At 32.4% G+C, this 18,016-nt stretch overlaps 1 protein-coding gene across 1 annotated transcript; it reads left to right on the plus strand.

The window, feature by feature from the left end:
* Window positions 1-14,532: 14,532 nt before the first annotated feature.
* LOC118750683 (solute carrier family 22 member 13) lies at window positions 14,533-18,016 on the plus strand (the record flags this gene model as incomplete). The annotated part of the gene is given in 5 exon segments (XM_036485417.1): window positions 14,533-15,429; window positions 15,508-15,662; window positions 15,733-16,236; window positions 16,315-16,455; window positions 17,154-18,016. Coding segments are annotated over 5 exon segments (1,965 nt in total). The 5' UTR covers window positions 14,533-14,677.

An 18,016-nucleotide genomic window follows, 5' to 3' on the forward strand; every position in this document is an offset into this window, starting at 1 on the left:
TAGCCTATGTGGTCTTGATAGCAGAAATTCTCGCTATTTTAAAAGTGTTATTTGTCTTTTTAATTCATTTATCTAATCTGCGCTGATCTGAGTTTTGTATAGAGAAACGATAATGAAGCGAGTAATCGTCTATATCTACTCATTTGTTTCAAATGTCAACTTATTGAGATCGATGTTCCTTAAATGGTTTTTTTCCTTTGTTTGAAGATTCGCAATACCCGTTCCCATTTCTGATATTGATATGGATGACAATGATGAATGTGTCATGGGACCCAGTTTTCTTGAGATAATGGATGGTGAATTTCTTTCGATGTTTATTAATAGCTCGCAAAAGTAGCAGAGATTGTGTAGCTTGGTAAACATTGTAAAGGTACTGAACTCCAGTAGCAGCACAAAAAATATTAAATAATTGAAAATACTGTAGGAAAGTGTAATTTTATTAATTTTTTTCACTCATTTTCTCAAGAAACGATCTTATAAAACTACAAAAAGTCGAAGATATAGGAGATGTCAAGCTCTGATTTGTTTTCGCCATAACACCCTGCTGAGGCTACTTATGTAGTTTGCATAAGCAAGGACCAACCAGCGGCAAAAAAAATGTTAGATGTATTTATAGAAACTTTTTCGCCGTTTCGATTTTGCAAGAATAAAGTTAGTTCAAATCCTTCGTCTTTGCCTCAAAAGCAAAAAAAGTAAAAGGTAGATTATCTATGTAAATAAATTCAATAAAGTTTTATTTTTATTATGGCGGGACTATAGCAACTCATTCAACTTCATTGGATAGCAAGTATGTATGCATATTAGGGTGGTTCTTACAATATCAACATACAAATTTTTTATGGGGCACCGCTTTATTTTCTTTTCTTTTGTTCTACGTACGAAATAAGGACATCCAAAAAAATTTCAAAATTAAAAAAAAAATATTTAGGGGTTGCTACCAAGAATTGAAAAAATAAAAAAATTTAAATCGTAAAAATACGACAAAATTCTTACTGGAAATCTGATAAATTTGGCAAATTACCGAAACCTTTATTTTATTTATTTTTTTAATTTTGAAATTTTCGAGCATGTGTTTCTTTTATACGAGCAACAAAGGGATGCCCCATGATGTTGGTATTTTTAAGTGTCACCCTAATGTGCAAAAAATATTATTTCTAATTGCAAACATACTTGCATATAATGCATTCATTTATAAGTAATTGTATATTCATGGATTCGTAATTATATGTAACCCCATCAGTCAGCTAATAATAAATATAAAAAAGATTTCCAATGGTATTTAAGTGTAATCCGGGGATTTTCAGCATAATTAACCATCTGCGTATAATGAGGCACCTGTTAGTTATGAAGAAAATTAGCAAAAAAAAAATTATATGGATGTTAATCATAAACATAAGTAGTAGAAATTTGCTAGTTAATTGCCTACGCTGAGATTATTTGTAAATGCATATCGTTCGTGTTTTTGAAGAATGCCATAATTCAAATATTTTTACTTGGTGTAAGTTTGCAAAAATAATTGTCAACACTTCTTAATTTTTTGTTATTTTTAACGATAACTGTCAGTTTTGATTCATAAAAGGATATTTTTTTAAAAATAATTGTTACTAGTGAACGGTCATTCGCCAAGAATTCGCACATAAAGCTTCACAAATTTCCAAAATTATGCTAAGGCTAACTTCAGAAAAATAATCCTTATTGCACATCTAAAGGCCCTTAATTTAACTTCTCAATTTTAAAAATCGAACGAAGTATCACAACTGATAATTTAAACGAAAAACTCCATCGCGTACATTGTATGTATATACAGAGTCAGACAGATGTGACTTTTCGAACAGGTGGCAACCCTAATCAGAAATATTTTCCAACTAAAGCTTTTAGCGTTAATTTTAACTAAATTCGCATTTTGAAACAGGTGGCAACAGCCTACAAAACAAAATGTTCAAACTAAAACCTTTTTAAATCTAATTTGTCTGACACTATGATATATATTTGAATTAATTGATTCAATTAAATTTAACTTTTTCAACAGCTAGTAAAATTCCTACATATAGTTTAGAAATAAACCTTATCCAAACCCGATTCGATCGAAACCCATCTTTTAATGATCCGTTTAATTTATTAAACAATTTGAATGAAATTTGACTCTTCAACAGGTGGCAACTCTTATCATACACTTCAAAACTATTCTTAATGTGTTACATACTTCAATTGCCTTCAATTTGACTTTTTAAATCGGTGGCAACTCATTTAATTTACAGAACAATTTGAATTTAATTTTTTAACTGGTGACAACCCTTTTCAAAATAATAAAACTTTATTGCGCGTCTACAGGCCAAGGTTTTTAATTTGACACCTCATTCAAATTTGATGACATTAACAAAAAAATGCCTTCGCGTACATACATACCTATATGCGTACATATGTATGGTAGTATACTACCCAGCACAGAGCGAGATTTCGTACGAATTGAATTTTGTCAGTCTTCGGATTGCATTTTGCAACTGTATTAATAGATCTGGTTATTTACGTTGTTCTTTTGGTAATTTTTTTTTGCTGTTCATTCTAAGAAATCACATTTGAAGCTTCCTATCAGAGGCTCTGACTTATTAATATAAATAAAAGCTTGCAGTGTAAATATTACAAAAAGTTTTCAGAACGTACGAATGTACTTAGAGCTTTGTGTTCAAATGTTTTCTTAAAAAATTCGAGTTAGGTACATATGTACAGTGGAGACCAGAAATGAGTACATTGTGATTTTTTATAATATTTACAAGGTTTTTAAATTTAAATTTTTTATTTTTTTCATCTAAATATGGTTCAGGCTTTAACCAAACCATATATGTATGTGTATGGGGGGCACGCAGAACGATTAGGAGTACCCCACAATGATTTTTCTAGAATCTACTTTGATGAAAAGCAGCCCTAAACTATATCCGATACCATTTTCTAAAATTTCATAAAATTTAAACTTCTTCCCGTAATTTTTTTTTTCTTAGTTATAGATCATACTTAAGTATTATTAAGTGTATTTTCGTTATATTTTAAGGACATTTTTTGCTGGTTTTTAGGTCATCAAAATCCGAGCCCTAGTCATATCGATTGAAGTATTGTACATTCAAGGGTTAATTTGTTTGTATGAATGTAGCTTAATTAAAACAATTACAAATGGTTATTGTTGTTGTAGTTTTTATTTTGTTTCTAATCAAAAGCATATGGTAAACTCATTTAAGTGACTAGTAAGTAAGTAGATATTTGCCATTGTCTAGCATTTAATAACTGCAAACGTACATAAATTATTTGTACTAGAATTAACACACACTGCATAAGACAACGAGCAAATAAATAAATAACTAATAAATCGTGTTAGGCACTTGATTAAATTCGTCTCTAAGGGAGAAGAGTGTGTACATAGTATCTTTAGAAATTCAAACTCAAATTAACTAGAGTGGGAAAGAAATGATGCATACAAAATTAGACCGTCTAAGAAATAAAAATTTCGGCGTGCACCACGAAGTATAAACTATTTTTGCAAGGCAATTTCAAAATTTTTCTGTAGAATGTAGACATGGATTTTTTAATTTTTTATCATATCATCGGTATATACAGTCAGATCTTAAAGTAAGATTTAGTTTTTTTTTTATCTCAAGGAGAAAGCACCAACGTACCACCCTATTGTCGTTAAATTAAAACTCTCCAAACATCATGAAACTTTTACTAAGGAGATTATTTTATTATTCCATTAGTACGTTTAAAAAAAAAATCGATTGCCGAAAGTATGTTGTTTTTTTTTGTCAGATTGCCTTGTAAAAATACTTAAAGAATCAGAAGTGACCGGTGAACTTTTTTTGTTTGCTTGTAAGGTACTGCTCATTACAGAGCGATTACAGAAAATGGTATCTCAGGCTGCTGGAATCCGAGATAATTTGGTCGTAGTTAATAGTTTTCTTGCATTGCTTGTTGAGTTAAAGAAAGAATCAGATGATATATATATATATATGTAAAATGTAGTTCTTATTGAATTGGCCTGTAGTTAACTGTAAATCTTACAGTAAAAAAAAAAACACCTAGTGTAGAAAGGGTTTGTATATCTTCTAGTAGTCAAGCAGCGCTGGCATCAGCAGGCACAAACAAGTTTAAAAAACACGACATTGATCTCGATGGTGGAGACAAAGGAACTATCTTTTGCTTGTGTTGCCCACCTTAGACCCATATATGTATGTATGCCTGGGTCCTGATGAGATATCTAGTACATCACCAACTTTCAGATGAGCTGCTGGATAAACTTCCTTCTTCTTCGTTTCCATTTATTAAATCCTAAGCGGGACATAGGGCTTCTACTATGCCTACTCGCCATCTGCTTCTGCTTCTAACGACCACTTTGAGCTCCTTCCAGCTTAGCCGGAGTTGCTTCGGCTTTTGATCGTCTGTCCTTCTCCGCGTTTCGCGCGGTCTGCCGAGAAGCCTGCCTCCGCCGATCAAGTCCAAGGCCTTCTTTGCAATACTGCCGCCTTCTTTGCGCAAAGTGTGGCCTGTTCACTTCCATTTCTGTCTTTGAGTCCACATGTCAACCCCTCGAGCCTATCTGAGCAACTCTTCATTTGAGACAACAAACTGACGCTCTTCGGTATTTTTTCCCATACAAAAAACTATCACGCGTTCGTTATATGGAGAAAATGAGCAACATCATCAGTAAAAAAAATTCTCAAAAATCAACGGTAGTTTATAACTACTTAAAACTTGTACTTTATTTTACTGAAATTGATTGCACTACAAAACTGCATACATACTCAGAAAAATTCTAAAATTTTTTTTTTTTTTAATTTAAAAAATTTTGTGAAAAATCTATTTTCTATTAAAACTTAACAAAAAAATTTATAACAAAAACCATTGCAAATATTTAAGAAAAACACTGTACGAAAACCTACTCTGGCTAGTGCACATATCTACACTGCTACCAAAAAATAACTATCAACCGATTAACAGCTCATTACGATAGTTAACGGCAGTCGCAATTTATTTATTGCATTCATTCTAAAACGCACCAACCAGGTGCCTTATCAGCTATTCACACCTTTTGCCGACCTACCGAAAAAGCTATTGCAGCAGCACGAGTCTAATGAATGCTTGTCGCTGGCGTATTTCGACTTTTGGTGATCGCTAGCCACTGTCAGCACCACTACCACCACCACCTCTCTCTTTTCGGCAACTCATCTGTGTGCGCTGATTTGGCTGCCCGATTGCTTGTGCTTTGTGCCCGTTTACTTATCATTTCGGCTACGTTGCAAGTACATAAGTACTTGAGTGTCATGTTGTGCTACCGTTAAGTGACACTATCGCGCAGATGTCATCTTGTCCATTCTTCTTACCTTTGAGCTTTCAAGTTTGGCAGGTGGGAGGTGCGCAGCGCAAACATCGCGATCGCTGCGAAACAATCTGTTAAGATAAATTTATTTATTAAAATTTATTTATTATTTGGCTTTGTGTGTTTACTTTTTATTCGATCATTTCGATTGTCATCTCTGTTGTTTTATGCGCGCAAAAATATGTACATGTATGAACTTGCCAGTCTTTGTTTTTGCTTACTTGCTACTTTATTGAAACGTGTGCCAGTTGTTTGTGTAAGCAATTAATCAACAAATGAAATCTTTAATAAGAACTTCTTCGATCGACGACAGCAAAAGCAACAGTTAAATTCTATTTTTATAAGCTCACAATTGTATTAATCGAAATGTGTGGCGCAAACGCGAGAGGCCAGTTGACAAGCGCCACTTTTCCTTACAAATGCCGGTGGTGATCACTGACCACCCCACCAATTCCACATAAGAATATTTTTGCACATACATACATATTTACATATCAATCTATATGTTCATATGTATGTATGCTCACATATTTATGTACACACATTTGCACCCGTTGCTGCTGATTGCGCAGGGTCGGTTGTTGCTTTGCCACAAGTGGAACATTGTTGCTTTTCACTCGCGTACTTAGCAAATCGATTGCGGTTCAATGCTCCAATTGAATTCAATTAAATATTGATTGAAGTGTGCACAAATTAACGGACTGCCGTCATAACGCATGTAAATTGTTGCATAGCAGTAAGGGGGTAAAATTGGCATTCTGTTCCTCACCGCCCCCCCACTAAATTTATTGCCTCCGAAAAAAACAACTACCATACCTTCACAGCAGAGTTCGACAAGATTCTGCATACTCTCACCTCTGCTCTATCTTTTGGTGATTGAGGATGTGCTGGATGCTATGACGAGGCCACTACCCGACAGCAGACTTCGGTGATCCATGACCAGTTCACTGCCCATTTACATTGATAACGCTTACTTTCGAAAGGCTAATTAAAAGATCTGCTAATTAGGAAGTCAAAGCGTCATTCTGTTTTTTGTATAAAAATTAAAAGAAAATTTAGATTAAAGAGATTTAATAAAATAAACAAACGTACATAAAATAAGTTTCTAGAAATCAAAAGAATAAAAAAAATGTATTTTTCTGTCTGATGAGATGTTGTGATCTCCAAAAATAAAACAGCTATAGCTTCCTTAAGAGGATACTTAGTTGTTCACTCCATTTTACATAAAAAAAAAACAAATTGTGGTATAAAACTCAATAACACTGTTGAAATACATATAATATTTAACAAAATCTAAAAACCAAAAGAAAATTGCATTAGAAAAAAAAAAATTAAAAAAGAAAATTCTAAATATTTAATTAAATTAAGAAAAATATATTTTTTCCTCAAAAAAAATATAAAAATTAAAAGAAATTTATATTAGAAAAGAAAAAATTAAATAAACAAAATAAAAAATACATGAACTAAGTTTCTAAACATTTAATGAAACTAAAATAATTTTTTTTTCTTGTTAAAACAAAAAATATAAAAATTAAAAGAAGGAATTACGTACAAATATTTTTCTTTAAACAAACTTAAATCAAAAAACTAAAAGAATATCAAACTATAAAAAAAATTAGATCCAAAAAAAGAAAGATAAAAATTAAATACATAAAATTAGAAAATATTTTTCTTAAAAAAAAATTTAATTTAAAATTAAAAAGAAAATAAAATTAAAAAAAAAGAAAGATCGAATTTGAAAAGAAAAGTCCGCTGACCGGGGATTCGAACTTCGTATTTGTCGAAAGCTTTGCTCACTCGGCCACTGTCATTGTTGGGAGCAGCGCGAGCAAAATGATATACATACTGTGACCCAAACAAGTGACCACGTATTGATTTTTTTAAACATTCACAATGTTTTTCAAGTTAACTTTTTTTGTAATTTTTCTATAAAAATATTTTAAGCAAATCTATATAAATCAGAGTTTTAAACTTTATACAAAATTTAGTAAAAATAAACAAATTTTCATCAAAATTTCAAGCTTTTTATCTGAACATTTGTGTATGCAACTTTATAGCCCATACAATTTTAATGTTATGGAGTGCAAGTTTCAAGCGACAAAAAAAACTAGCATTGATTTTTTGAAATTTTTTGCGAACGATCTTGCGCATTTTATTCCATAAGTAATTTATGTTGATGTTTATGGAAAAAAATGCCAAAAGTCGCCAGCAAACAAAACTTTTATAGATTCGAAATTTTGATGAAATGTGTTATTTTTTTTTTAAGTTTGTATTATGTTTAAAACTTTCATTTACAATATTTTTATAAAAAATATCTAAAAATTTTAACTTGAAAACCAAATTAAGTATTAAAAAAATCAGCACATGAACCATTTTTTGAGTCACTGTACGTACTCCAGTGTGGCGTTTGAAGAAGATCCACCCACCCTGTGCTATGCGCGCGAAGCTCTCGTTACAACATTCAACCAAAATGAGGTGAGAACAATTATGCAGCTTAAAAATACACAAAATATCTAAATTAAGAGCAGTACCTACACATTTTTGGCCTGCAAAGGAACTTAAGAACTTTCTTCGTGAATTTGAATTCACCAAGTATGACGTCGTTGAAAGCTGGCATTGAAAACAAATGACGGAGTAACCATTACATGCATATGTCAACAAAAAAGTAAATGTGTATGTAAATGTATGTGTGTGTACAATGTACACTGTTCATATGTATGTATGTACATAAAGCACGAAGTTCACTTTAAAAATAAATGCCGCAGTTCCAAAAATAAACAAACTTAAGCACCATTTGCTCCTCAAAGGTACTTAAACTGCAAACTTATGTACGAAATACATACATATAAAAGGGTGGTCCTTAAAATATCAATATCTAAATTTTTTATGGGGCACCCCTCTATTTTGTTCTATGTACAAAATAAAGGCATCTATGAAAATTTCAAAATTTTAGCCAAATTTTAAGGTTTAATAAATTAAAAGTTTTTTTGAACCCCCAAAGTTTAAAAAAAATTTTGATTTTAAAACTGATAAATTTTACATATTATTGAAACTTGTTCATATAAATTCATAACTCGCTGATTTATAGCTGATCAAAGTCAAAATTTTATGAAATTTTTTGTTATTTAAAAAATTATAATTTGTTCAAACCCTGGTAGCGACCCTACATTTTTTTTTTAATTTAAAGTTTTTTATGGATGTCTTTATTTTGAACGCTGATATTTTAAGGATCACCCGCATATATATTTATGTAGGTATATAAATAAATATATAGATACATTACGGTGCCACACCAAAAAAAAATTGCGGCTTTTTAACCGGAATCACAACATCTACTATATTATACGTAAAACTTTAAAAGATTTGCGAAAAATGTCATTCATTTTATTCTGTAAATAAAATGTCATATGAAAAGGTTTTTTTGGAAAAAATATTTTTAAAAACTAGTTTTATTTATAAATTATTTATAAAAACAGTCGACGTTTGGAGGTATTTTCAAATGGGTAAAGTAAATCTTAATATTTTTCGAAATATTTTAGCGCCGGTCCGAAAATATAATAAATTTTATAACTCTGATCGAGAAACAGTGTCGACTTATTTATTTTTATTTTTTTTTTGATGATGCACCCTAATATACACTTGTGGCCACCCAAACCTCACCGTCCCTTAAAAAAAAAAAATAGGTACAATTTTGTAAATTAATAAAAAAATAAAAATTGTTTAACTCACTTTACCTTATAAAAACCTATATATGTAACACTTTCAAAGTTTGTACAAAATTAAAAAAACAAATTCCAAAAGTTTGAAATTTTTCAATGCAAATTTTTAGAAAAATTTCGAGTATACTGCTTGGAGTTGCTCAAAATTCTGGTTGATTTTATTTTTATTTTTTCGATACGATTTTTTACCATTTAAAAAGCATGAAGCGATTAATAAATAAATAAATAAATAAAATAAATATCATCTCTACCAAAAATTGTTTCTTCCCCATACTAAGTGCATGCAAAACTTTGAGCGCTTTGAGCGACCTATGTATAAATATATTTGGTAGATATTTATTATTATTATTATTTATTTATTTTGGTATATTTGGTTACACACATATTTCGCCACCTGAAATGCAAAAAGTCGTGACTCAACATATTTATTTTTTTCATTAAAGGATGTGGGAATTGTAATTCGATGAAATCCATCATATCAATCAAAAACTCAATTTTGAATTTTTTTATTAGTTACGACCTTTTGAATTTCAGCGACGTTGTTTGTTACGTCTTTTGGCATTTCAGGAGGCGATATGTATGTATGTCTATATACATATAAGTATTTGTAAATATGATTGTTTGTACATATGTAAATCTTAAACCAAGGCAATCATTGTTGCGCTCTCGACTTAAGCAAATCGCAATCAATGCGACAGATTTCAAGAATCGCTTATCAATTTAATTTACAAAAACAAATTCACTTACAAATACGCCAATACATAAATAATGATCATTTTATTTCCTTGCCTTTGTGATATACTTCCATACGAACATACTTTATGGCGCTGTTCTTTTTTTTATTTATTTATTACGCTATATTTGGGCAAGCAACCGGCAAATAAAAATGCAATAGCAATCAAAATACTCGTGTGAAATTCCGGAATTCTCACTGATTTACACCAGTGCATACTGCATGCACTTACGTACATACATACATACATACATACATACATAAGTATGTACTTGCCCATATTGCCTTGTAATTGCTGGCTCTTACGTCAAAATGTCAAAACATCTTGAAGTGTTGCTCGACACACAATGGCTTGTTTTTAATTAAGCTTTTTGTTTTATTTATTTATGTATGTTGTTTCTTTTTCATTTATGTTTTATTGTAATTGATATTCCATTCTTGAATTTCTTTGAAACCACACACTTTTTTTTTTAGTAGCAATCCAAATTAGTCACCTTCGATTTGAGCTCAAAAGCCGACAGTGGCTCTTTCGCCCTGAGTTAGTTACAATACAGCAGTTGAAGGAATTAGGACTGTGAATTAACGTACGAGTACTTAAAACAGTAAGACAAATGAGTGTAACGGAAATTTTATATTTGAGTAATTATGTGAGTGTTTATTAATGTGATAGTGCAAGCGTATCCTTATGTATTACTAGATTAAGATATTTAGTTAGATATACATATATACACAAAAAACTGTATATCATTGCGAAAAAATTCTGTTTCGAAGTATCTCCGTAAAAAACAAAAAAAAAAATTTTACAGTACAGTATTTTTTTAAAAAGTTTTTAATTAAAACTAAGGAATTCCTGTTACTATGTACATCTGTTTTACACGCCGCGACAGAATGATACGACCCAACAAAATCCTTGTAAATCCAAATTTTCAACTTTGTACAAAAATTTGAAAAATTCAACAAAATTACACGACGAGGATTTTCTAATTAAAGTGTCTACAAAATATCGTTGATTTTTGAATAAACTTTTTTTTTTTGTTGACGGCGCACAGTGTGAATTTTCAACACTCTATGCGAATTAATCGTACCGCTTTTGGTAGCGGCAAAGTTTTTATATCAAATAAAATGGGTTTGAAAGCTAATGTAATTCCCTTACAGGGAATAATACTAATATTGAGCCACAAAAAAACTGCCAAAACCGCCGGATTTCTTAAACAAAAAATATTATTTTCTTATATAAATATCTTAGAATTGTAGATAAGAAACACGAACCTACTGCTTAAAAAATGAAGAAACTGAATACCTAAAATTAAATAAAACAAATTTGGTGGCATTTTTGCACAAGACTGTATGTATATGGATTTTCATAACGTGTTTGCACAAACAATTCGCTGTTAGCTTATATCGTTTTGTATCAACGACTCCTAAATTTTTACTATTTCTGTGCATTAAAAAATTTTGATAGCAAAAAAAAAAGTATATTTTCTTATGAAACATGATAAACTGCCGATAAACTCTACTAAATTACAAATTCGATACAAAATTTATATTTTTTGACGTTTATCGGTAGTTTGTGACGTTGAATGAATAGCCCTAGTCAGAGACCGAAGATAACAGTTATTGATGAAAACTATCATTGAAAAATTCACTATGAAGGAAATGTTCTACGTTTTATTTTTTCACCGAGAATCAAATTTTAAAATAAATTTTTATTTGTAACAATTATTTTTGATTTTTATTTTATGAATCTAGAATAACAATTATTTTTGACTTTTATTTAAATAATCTGCAAATAACAGTTACTTTTTATATTCATATTATATGTCTTAGACAACAGTTATTGAAGACTTTTATTTATAAAAATCATCTAACAGTCAGTGACTTTTATTTTTAAAAGTCAACAATATAAATCAGTCACCGACTTTTATTTTTTTAAGTCATACGTATAAAGTCATTATCATTTTTCGCATCTAAGAGGGTGTTGCAAAACAAAAGTTTACAACGACTAATACTAATGACTTTTAGAGGTATGGTTAAAAAAATAAGTCAGTGACTGATTTATATTGACGACTTTTAAAAGTAAAAGTCACTGACTGATTTTTATTTATGACTTTTATAAATAAGAGTCTTCAATAACTGTCATCTGAGACATCGAAATCAAAATTAAACTCTTATTTGCAGATTATTTAGATAAAAATAAAACATAATCATTATTTTGGATTTATAAAATAAAAATATAAAATAACTGTTATTTAAGGAGTAATTGAATAAAAGTAAAAAAATAAGTGTTGAAGAGCGATTTTTTTTAATAAAAGTTGTAACTGTTGCGGTACGTAGTCACTAGGGGCCCTAGTAATTTGTATGGGCCATATTATTTTTATGAAAGATCATACTTTTAAATACAAGAAAGAAACCGAGAGAAATCAAATGCATTCGTAACGATATTTATCCCGGAATTTTTTTTTTTGAAATTTCGTTAAAAATTAGGCAAACTTGAAATTATAGCTCCTAAACTACTAATCCAGTTGAAAAACGTTATTGACTTAGGAGATAACAAATTTGATAAGCTTTAATAATTTCAAAATTAATTTCAGTTTAGCCCTCTTTTCAGATTCCAAAAAATATGGCTGTATCTCAATAACTGTTCCACTTTTTTTTAAATTTTGTATATTTAGTCGTCCTTCCCCTCAGAAATGCATACAACATCGAATTTTGTGATATTTTAATAAAGGATACATTAACTCGAGTGCGTCATTCGCATTCAATAAAAGTAATTAATCGTATAAGTCATAAACCTTGTTGTAATTTTAACATTATGATGAATTGTTATTAAGATGAAAGATGATTATGGTTTAAAAATAGTCGTTGGCCGTTTTTATGAGAAAACTTCATAACAAACAAAAGAAAATATTCTCAATGCTAAATAGTATTTGTGTGTTTTTATAAATCTTCTTCGAAATATTTCAAGACTGCTACGCGTAAATATCGACGTAATTAATGAGCATACAGAAAAGATTAAATACCGCATAAGATATTTCTGCTATACTTCTATCAAATGCGGTAACCTTGCGATTTTTTTTTTGCCAAATTATTCATAATTATATATTATAATGAATGCGACACAATTTTGTAAGTAGCTGACTTGAGTTACTTTTGAAAAGTGACACGATTATTTGAAATTTGGCACGCTACTTAAAACCTGAACGCTGCACGTGCTGTTTTTTTTTTCAAACAACAAAAACAAATGTGTCTTTCTTTGTCATCGTCGATCGGATATATATATATATACACACACATTAATGCATGCTATACGAGTATGTTTGTATGTATGCAATTAACAATTTTCTCGAAGAGTGGTTAAAATTTTGGGCTGTAAAAACCCACAATAACCAATGAGCTTTCGCAATAATTTGTGTGCACTTATGTGCGTGCGACTGACTATATTGAAGCAATTACCTGCAGACAAAAATGAAGAAAAACTTTTCCTTTAAAAATGATGATTCACTTAGGTAAATATCGTAAATATCGTGATCATTTTTGTCCGGTGATTTTAAGTTAATTTTAATCAAATAATAAGAGCAAAAACCAATTCCAGTTGTGACACACCCGAAAATGACAATACGCTGCGTTAAACTTTATTTAAGCCAAAGAAATTATGTACACTGTGAAACAAATCGGATGGGAGCGGGATAAAGTCGGCTGAATATTTTCCGGAATAGTTTGATTTAACAACACGTGTTAAGCATATAAAGGGTTATATTCTCTCACGTGCATCATAGAAACACATCCATACACGAAATTTTCAAAATTTGAAACAAAAATTTGGGTCCATACCAGGGTTAAAAAAATATTGTATTTTTTAATAATAAAAACAATTTGTTTACTACCATTTAATTTTTAAAAGCTTATCTAAATTATTTTTTCCTCTTTTGATTATTATTTTTTTTTTAATTTCATATAAATTTTATGAATTTTTTTAATTTTCCTTTTTTAAATCTTTTACTTTCTTGATTAAATTTTCGTTTCATTTTTAAAATTAATTGCTTTAAAAAGAAAATAATTTTAATTGCAATTAAGTTTTAGAAACTTATTGAATTTTTTTTATAGATTTTCCATTTTTTAATATTTAGATTTTGTTGTGACCCTTCTGCAGTGTTTGGAATTTTTATAATGTTTTGGGTCATTTTGACCCAATAAAAGAGATTAGTCAATTTTAAGAAAAAGCGATTGAATAATTAAAGAATTTTGTTCATGAAAATTAGGTCATTTGCATTGCAAAAGGTTCAAATACAATTTTTTTTTTGTAATTAGATTTAATTTTTTAAATCGATTTTTTTTATTCTATAACTTAATTTTCTTTTAAATTTTTGATTGTATTGAAAAAATATATATTTTTTATTTTTTTATATTTTCTTGTTCCCTTTCCATTTAATTTTCTAACATTTAATTTTATTTTGATTTTTGGTTTTAAAAGAAAAAAATATTTTTAATTTACTTCATATAATTTTTAGAAAACTTATTGCTAAAAGAAAAACAGAATAACGCTAAGACCTCCTCAATGGCAGATATATCTCGCTCTCAAAAGACAGAAAAGAGCTTTCAAGATAGTTGTCAGAACTGCCCTGTTAAGTTGTTTTTAAGCATCTGAGTCTTTATATAAATTTACCTTTAACATTAACTAAGTTTCTGTAACTTTAAATTTCATCCAAATCAAACTTTACAATTCGCTCTTTTTCTTTTTTCAGACCCTCCAAACTGCCCTGCTTATAACTTTTACTCGTTTACTTAAGTAATATGCATTTCTGACACCAAAAAACACTGCCAAAAACTAAGAGAAACCAGAAAAAACAACAAAATCCAAAGGTGATGAGTCCCGAGTTATTTAATCAACGCAACAACAGCAGCCAAAGCTTACAAAGCAACAGCACACAGCAACAAGCAAACTACAACAATGGTAACCACGCCAACAATAACATGAATAGGCTCTCTGCCTCATTAACACCCACTGCAACACCACAAATGATGCATCGCCACAATGCCAGCGTTTACATGACGCCTGGCGACGCCAATAGTATAGAAGCGCATGCGCCAACAACGATGCCAATACTCCCAAATACGCCACCACGCACACCACAAATCAATGCGGTGGTGCGTGGTAAAATTATCGGCGAGGCAGGACTGTCCGCGCTGCCAACAGCGGCGCCCATACCGGCTTTCGCACCAGGCACCGACATAATCGGTAGTATGTTGGGCGATTTCGGCATCTGGCAGTTGCGCTCGGTGCTGATACTATTTTTGTGCAAATTACCCGCCTCCTGGTTTATGGCCTGTATTATATATACAGCGCCGGAAATTAAGCCGAACACGCAGTACTACTGTGACTCAACTCAGGTGAGCGCAAATCAGACGATATCGGAGGATCAGTGCTATTTAGAGGACGCTAGCGCCAGTGTGGCGCGAAAGCCATGCACGCGTTTCGACTACGACGACAACTTCTATTCGCTCATCATCCAGTACAATTTGGTTTGCCTGCGTGAAATTTTTGTGGCGTGGACGCAATATTGGCATCTGTTTGGTGTGCTGGTGGGTGGCGTATTAGGCACCAAAGCTATGCTGAAGTAAGTGGTGCAGTGGTGCTACCAAGACGCCAAGTGCAGAAACTAACGTTGTCTCCAATTTTTTTGCAACCCTTTCAGACTCAGCCCGCGCACGGTATACATTATCGGCGCCGTACTGCAGATCATTTTGGGCGTCACTACCGGCTATTCAATAGATCTATCAATGCATTGCCTTTTCCGTTGCCTCGCAGCTGTCGGTTGCGCGCTCATGTTCACCTCGGCGCAAGCGATATGTAAGTAAAAGTTTGTGCGAACTTCAAAAGAGTGCGAATGTCAACATTTCCCTGCCAATTTCTTTCACAGTTGTCGACATCACTGGCGGCCGCTATCGCACCGGTGTCATCATACTCTACGACACTTTCTGGTCGTTGGGCGTAATACTATTGCCGGGCATTTCGTCGTTCTTCAAAAGTTGGAACGAACTCTACTTGGGCATTACATTCCCCACCATTGTGCTATTGTTCCTGCTGCAATGGACACCAGAGTCACCGCGTTGGCTGTTGAAGAATGGCAACGACCACGATGTCTATCGCGTGGAGCGCATGATACGCAAGGCTGTGGACATCAACGAACGCACATTCCTCATGCCGGATGACTTTCGGCAGCAGTTGACGAAGTTACGCAATACATTGCGTTCACAGAAGCCACCGGCTACATGGCTACAGCTGTGGCGCGGTCCACGTAGTATACATTACATGTTGGCGGCGCACATAGCACTTGCTTGCTATATTGTCAACTACATGGGCATGTTGTTGAATTTGCGCTCATTCGGTCGTGACTATCGGGTGCCGAACACTATTGCGATGGGTAAGTGTGAAAGCTGTAGCGAAAGTTTGATCGAAAGTTGATTTCTAACGTTGACAATCTTTTGCATTTAATTTGCAGGTGTCGCTGAAATCATTGGCTGTTTTGTAGCGCTACATTTCGTCATGAAGTTCGGTAAGAGGAAGTTTATGTACGCCGGTTGTTTCAATATAATCGCGGGACTCGTGGGTTGCCTCGGTTGGACGTTTACGCACGCCAATTGTAAGTATACGAAAGCTAACTAACAAGCTTCACAAAATAAGCTCTAAAAATAAGAAACAAATGCGTCTATACTTTAGATCGGGCTAAGACTCAATCCAAGGAAAAGAGTTATAAGTACCACCAAAGGGTTAAAGCTTACTTTGGGATAATCTGGTGAAATAAAAATTTGCGTCATTTTCAAGTCCTAGAAAGAGGCAAAATGAAGTTTTCTTCATAGCTTTTTGACACAACTTTAGGTTAGGTAAGAGGGCCATCTCTGTAGGTAAAGGCGCACTTAGACATAGATTTAAGCTGTTCATTGTGGTGCTCTTAAGAGGAGAAGGAGAAAGATACAGGACCGTGAGAAGGATAATGGAGGGTGTTAAGGCACAAAGGAGTGACGCGTAGGAATTCTTATAAGAAAACGCTCAGTGCCCACCACGAAGCTCCTCCTTGCGGGGTATCTCCACTCACAAATAACTGTTACGATTCCACGTAGTGGTAGATTATTTTAAAGGTATTTTTGAGGACTCTAGAACTTTTTGAAAAGTGTAAGGGATGAAAAATTTTATGACGCCAAAATCCTTTCACAGTAAGCTTTAAAACTAGGGGATAAACTACAAACTTTTTTTCGTAAACCACTCTTCGATTTCTCCATTACATGCCCTTCTCTCTTTCCCTACCTTTTCATCAATTTTTTTTTCTTTGTCTATTTCTAGTGAATCCACACCTCAAAGTCGCTCTATGGATGATAATCGCCCTTGTGCCCAAAATGAGCGTCTCTTGTGCTCAATCTATGATGCAGGGTTGCATGGCCGAGGTAATGCCACCGAATAAGAAGCAACCATTTGCCTTCTCTGTCGTCACATGGGCACGCATTTGGCTGCTAAGCGCTCCGTTCATCAATCTGCTAAGGAAGAGCGATACAGCTCTCTCGCTTACCGCATTCGCTGTGCTCACTATAATCGGTGGCATCTGTACTTGCTTGTTGCAGCCTCCGAAGGAAAACAACAAAGCTAATCTTGCCATGGCTGGAGTTGATGAGAATGATGAATCAAATAAAAAAGAACGTTCACCACTAACCGCCACTGTTTGGACGGTGGAAGGGGATAGAAATAATTCGCGTATATAAGTCGATTGTAAATACTATAAACATATGTATTTGTATGTATGTAGTTGTATTATATGAGCTTAGAGAGTAGTTAGTTTTTAGCGCGTGCCATTGGAAACAAAGTCCTCCCCCTTTAGTCCTTAGTTTAATCTATGTATAGTAGTTTATAATGCACATGTTAAAATTGTTATAAATGTTATCGTTACTTATTAGCATACAGTCATAATTTAATAATTGGCTCAACGGAAAATTAATAGTAAATAATTTTGTGATTAGCTGCGCCATGTTAACCGTTATTTCACTCGATTGATTTTCGAGCAGAGCCTTTGGATTTCTAACCCGTTTATAATTTTCAAAACTTCTATTAACAATTCATACTGAAGTTTGAATTGCATTGGCCTGTATTACTCGCATTATGAAAAAGACGAATCTAACAGTATCATTCCTTAGTAAGCATTCACATGTAAGTAC

This window comes from Rhagoletis pomonella, unplaced genomic scaffold (genome assembly GCF_013731165.1).
Source record: "Rhagoletis pomonella isolate Grant_MI unplaced genomic scaffold, Rhpom_1.0 Rhpom_scaffold_00001, whole genome shotgun sequence".
Lineage (NCBI taxonomy): Eukaryota > Metazoa > Arthropoda > Insecta > Diptera > Tephritidae > Rhagoletis > Rhagoletis pomonella.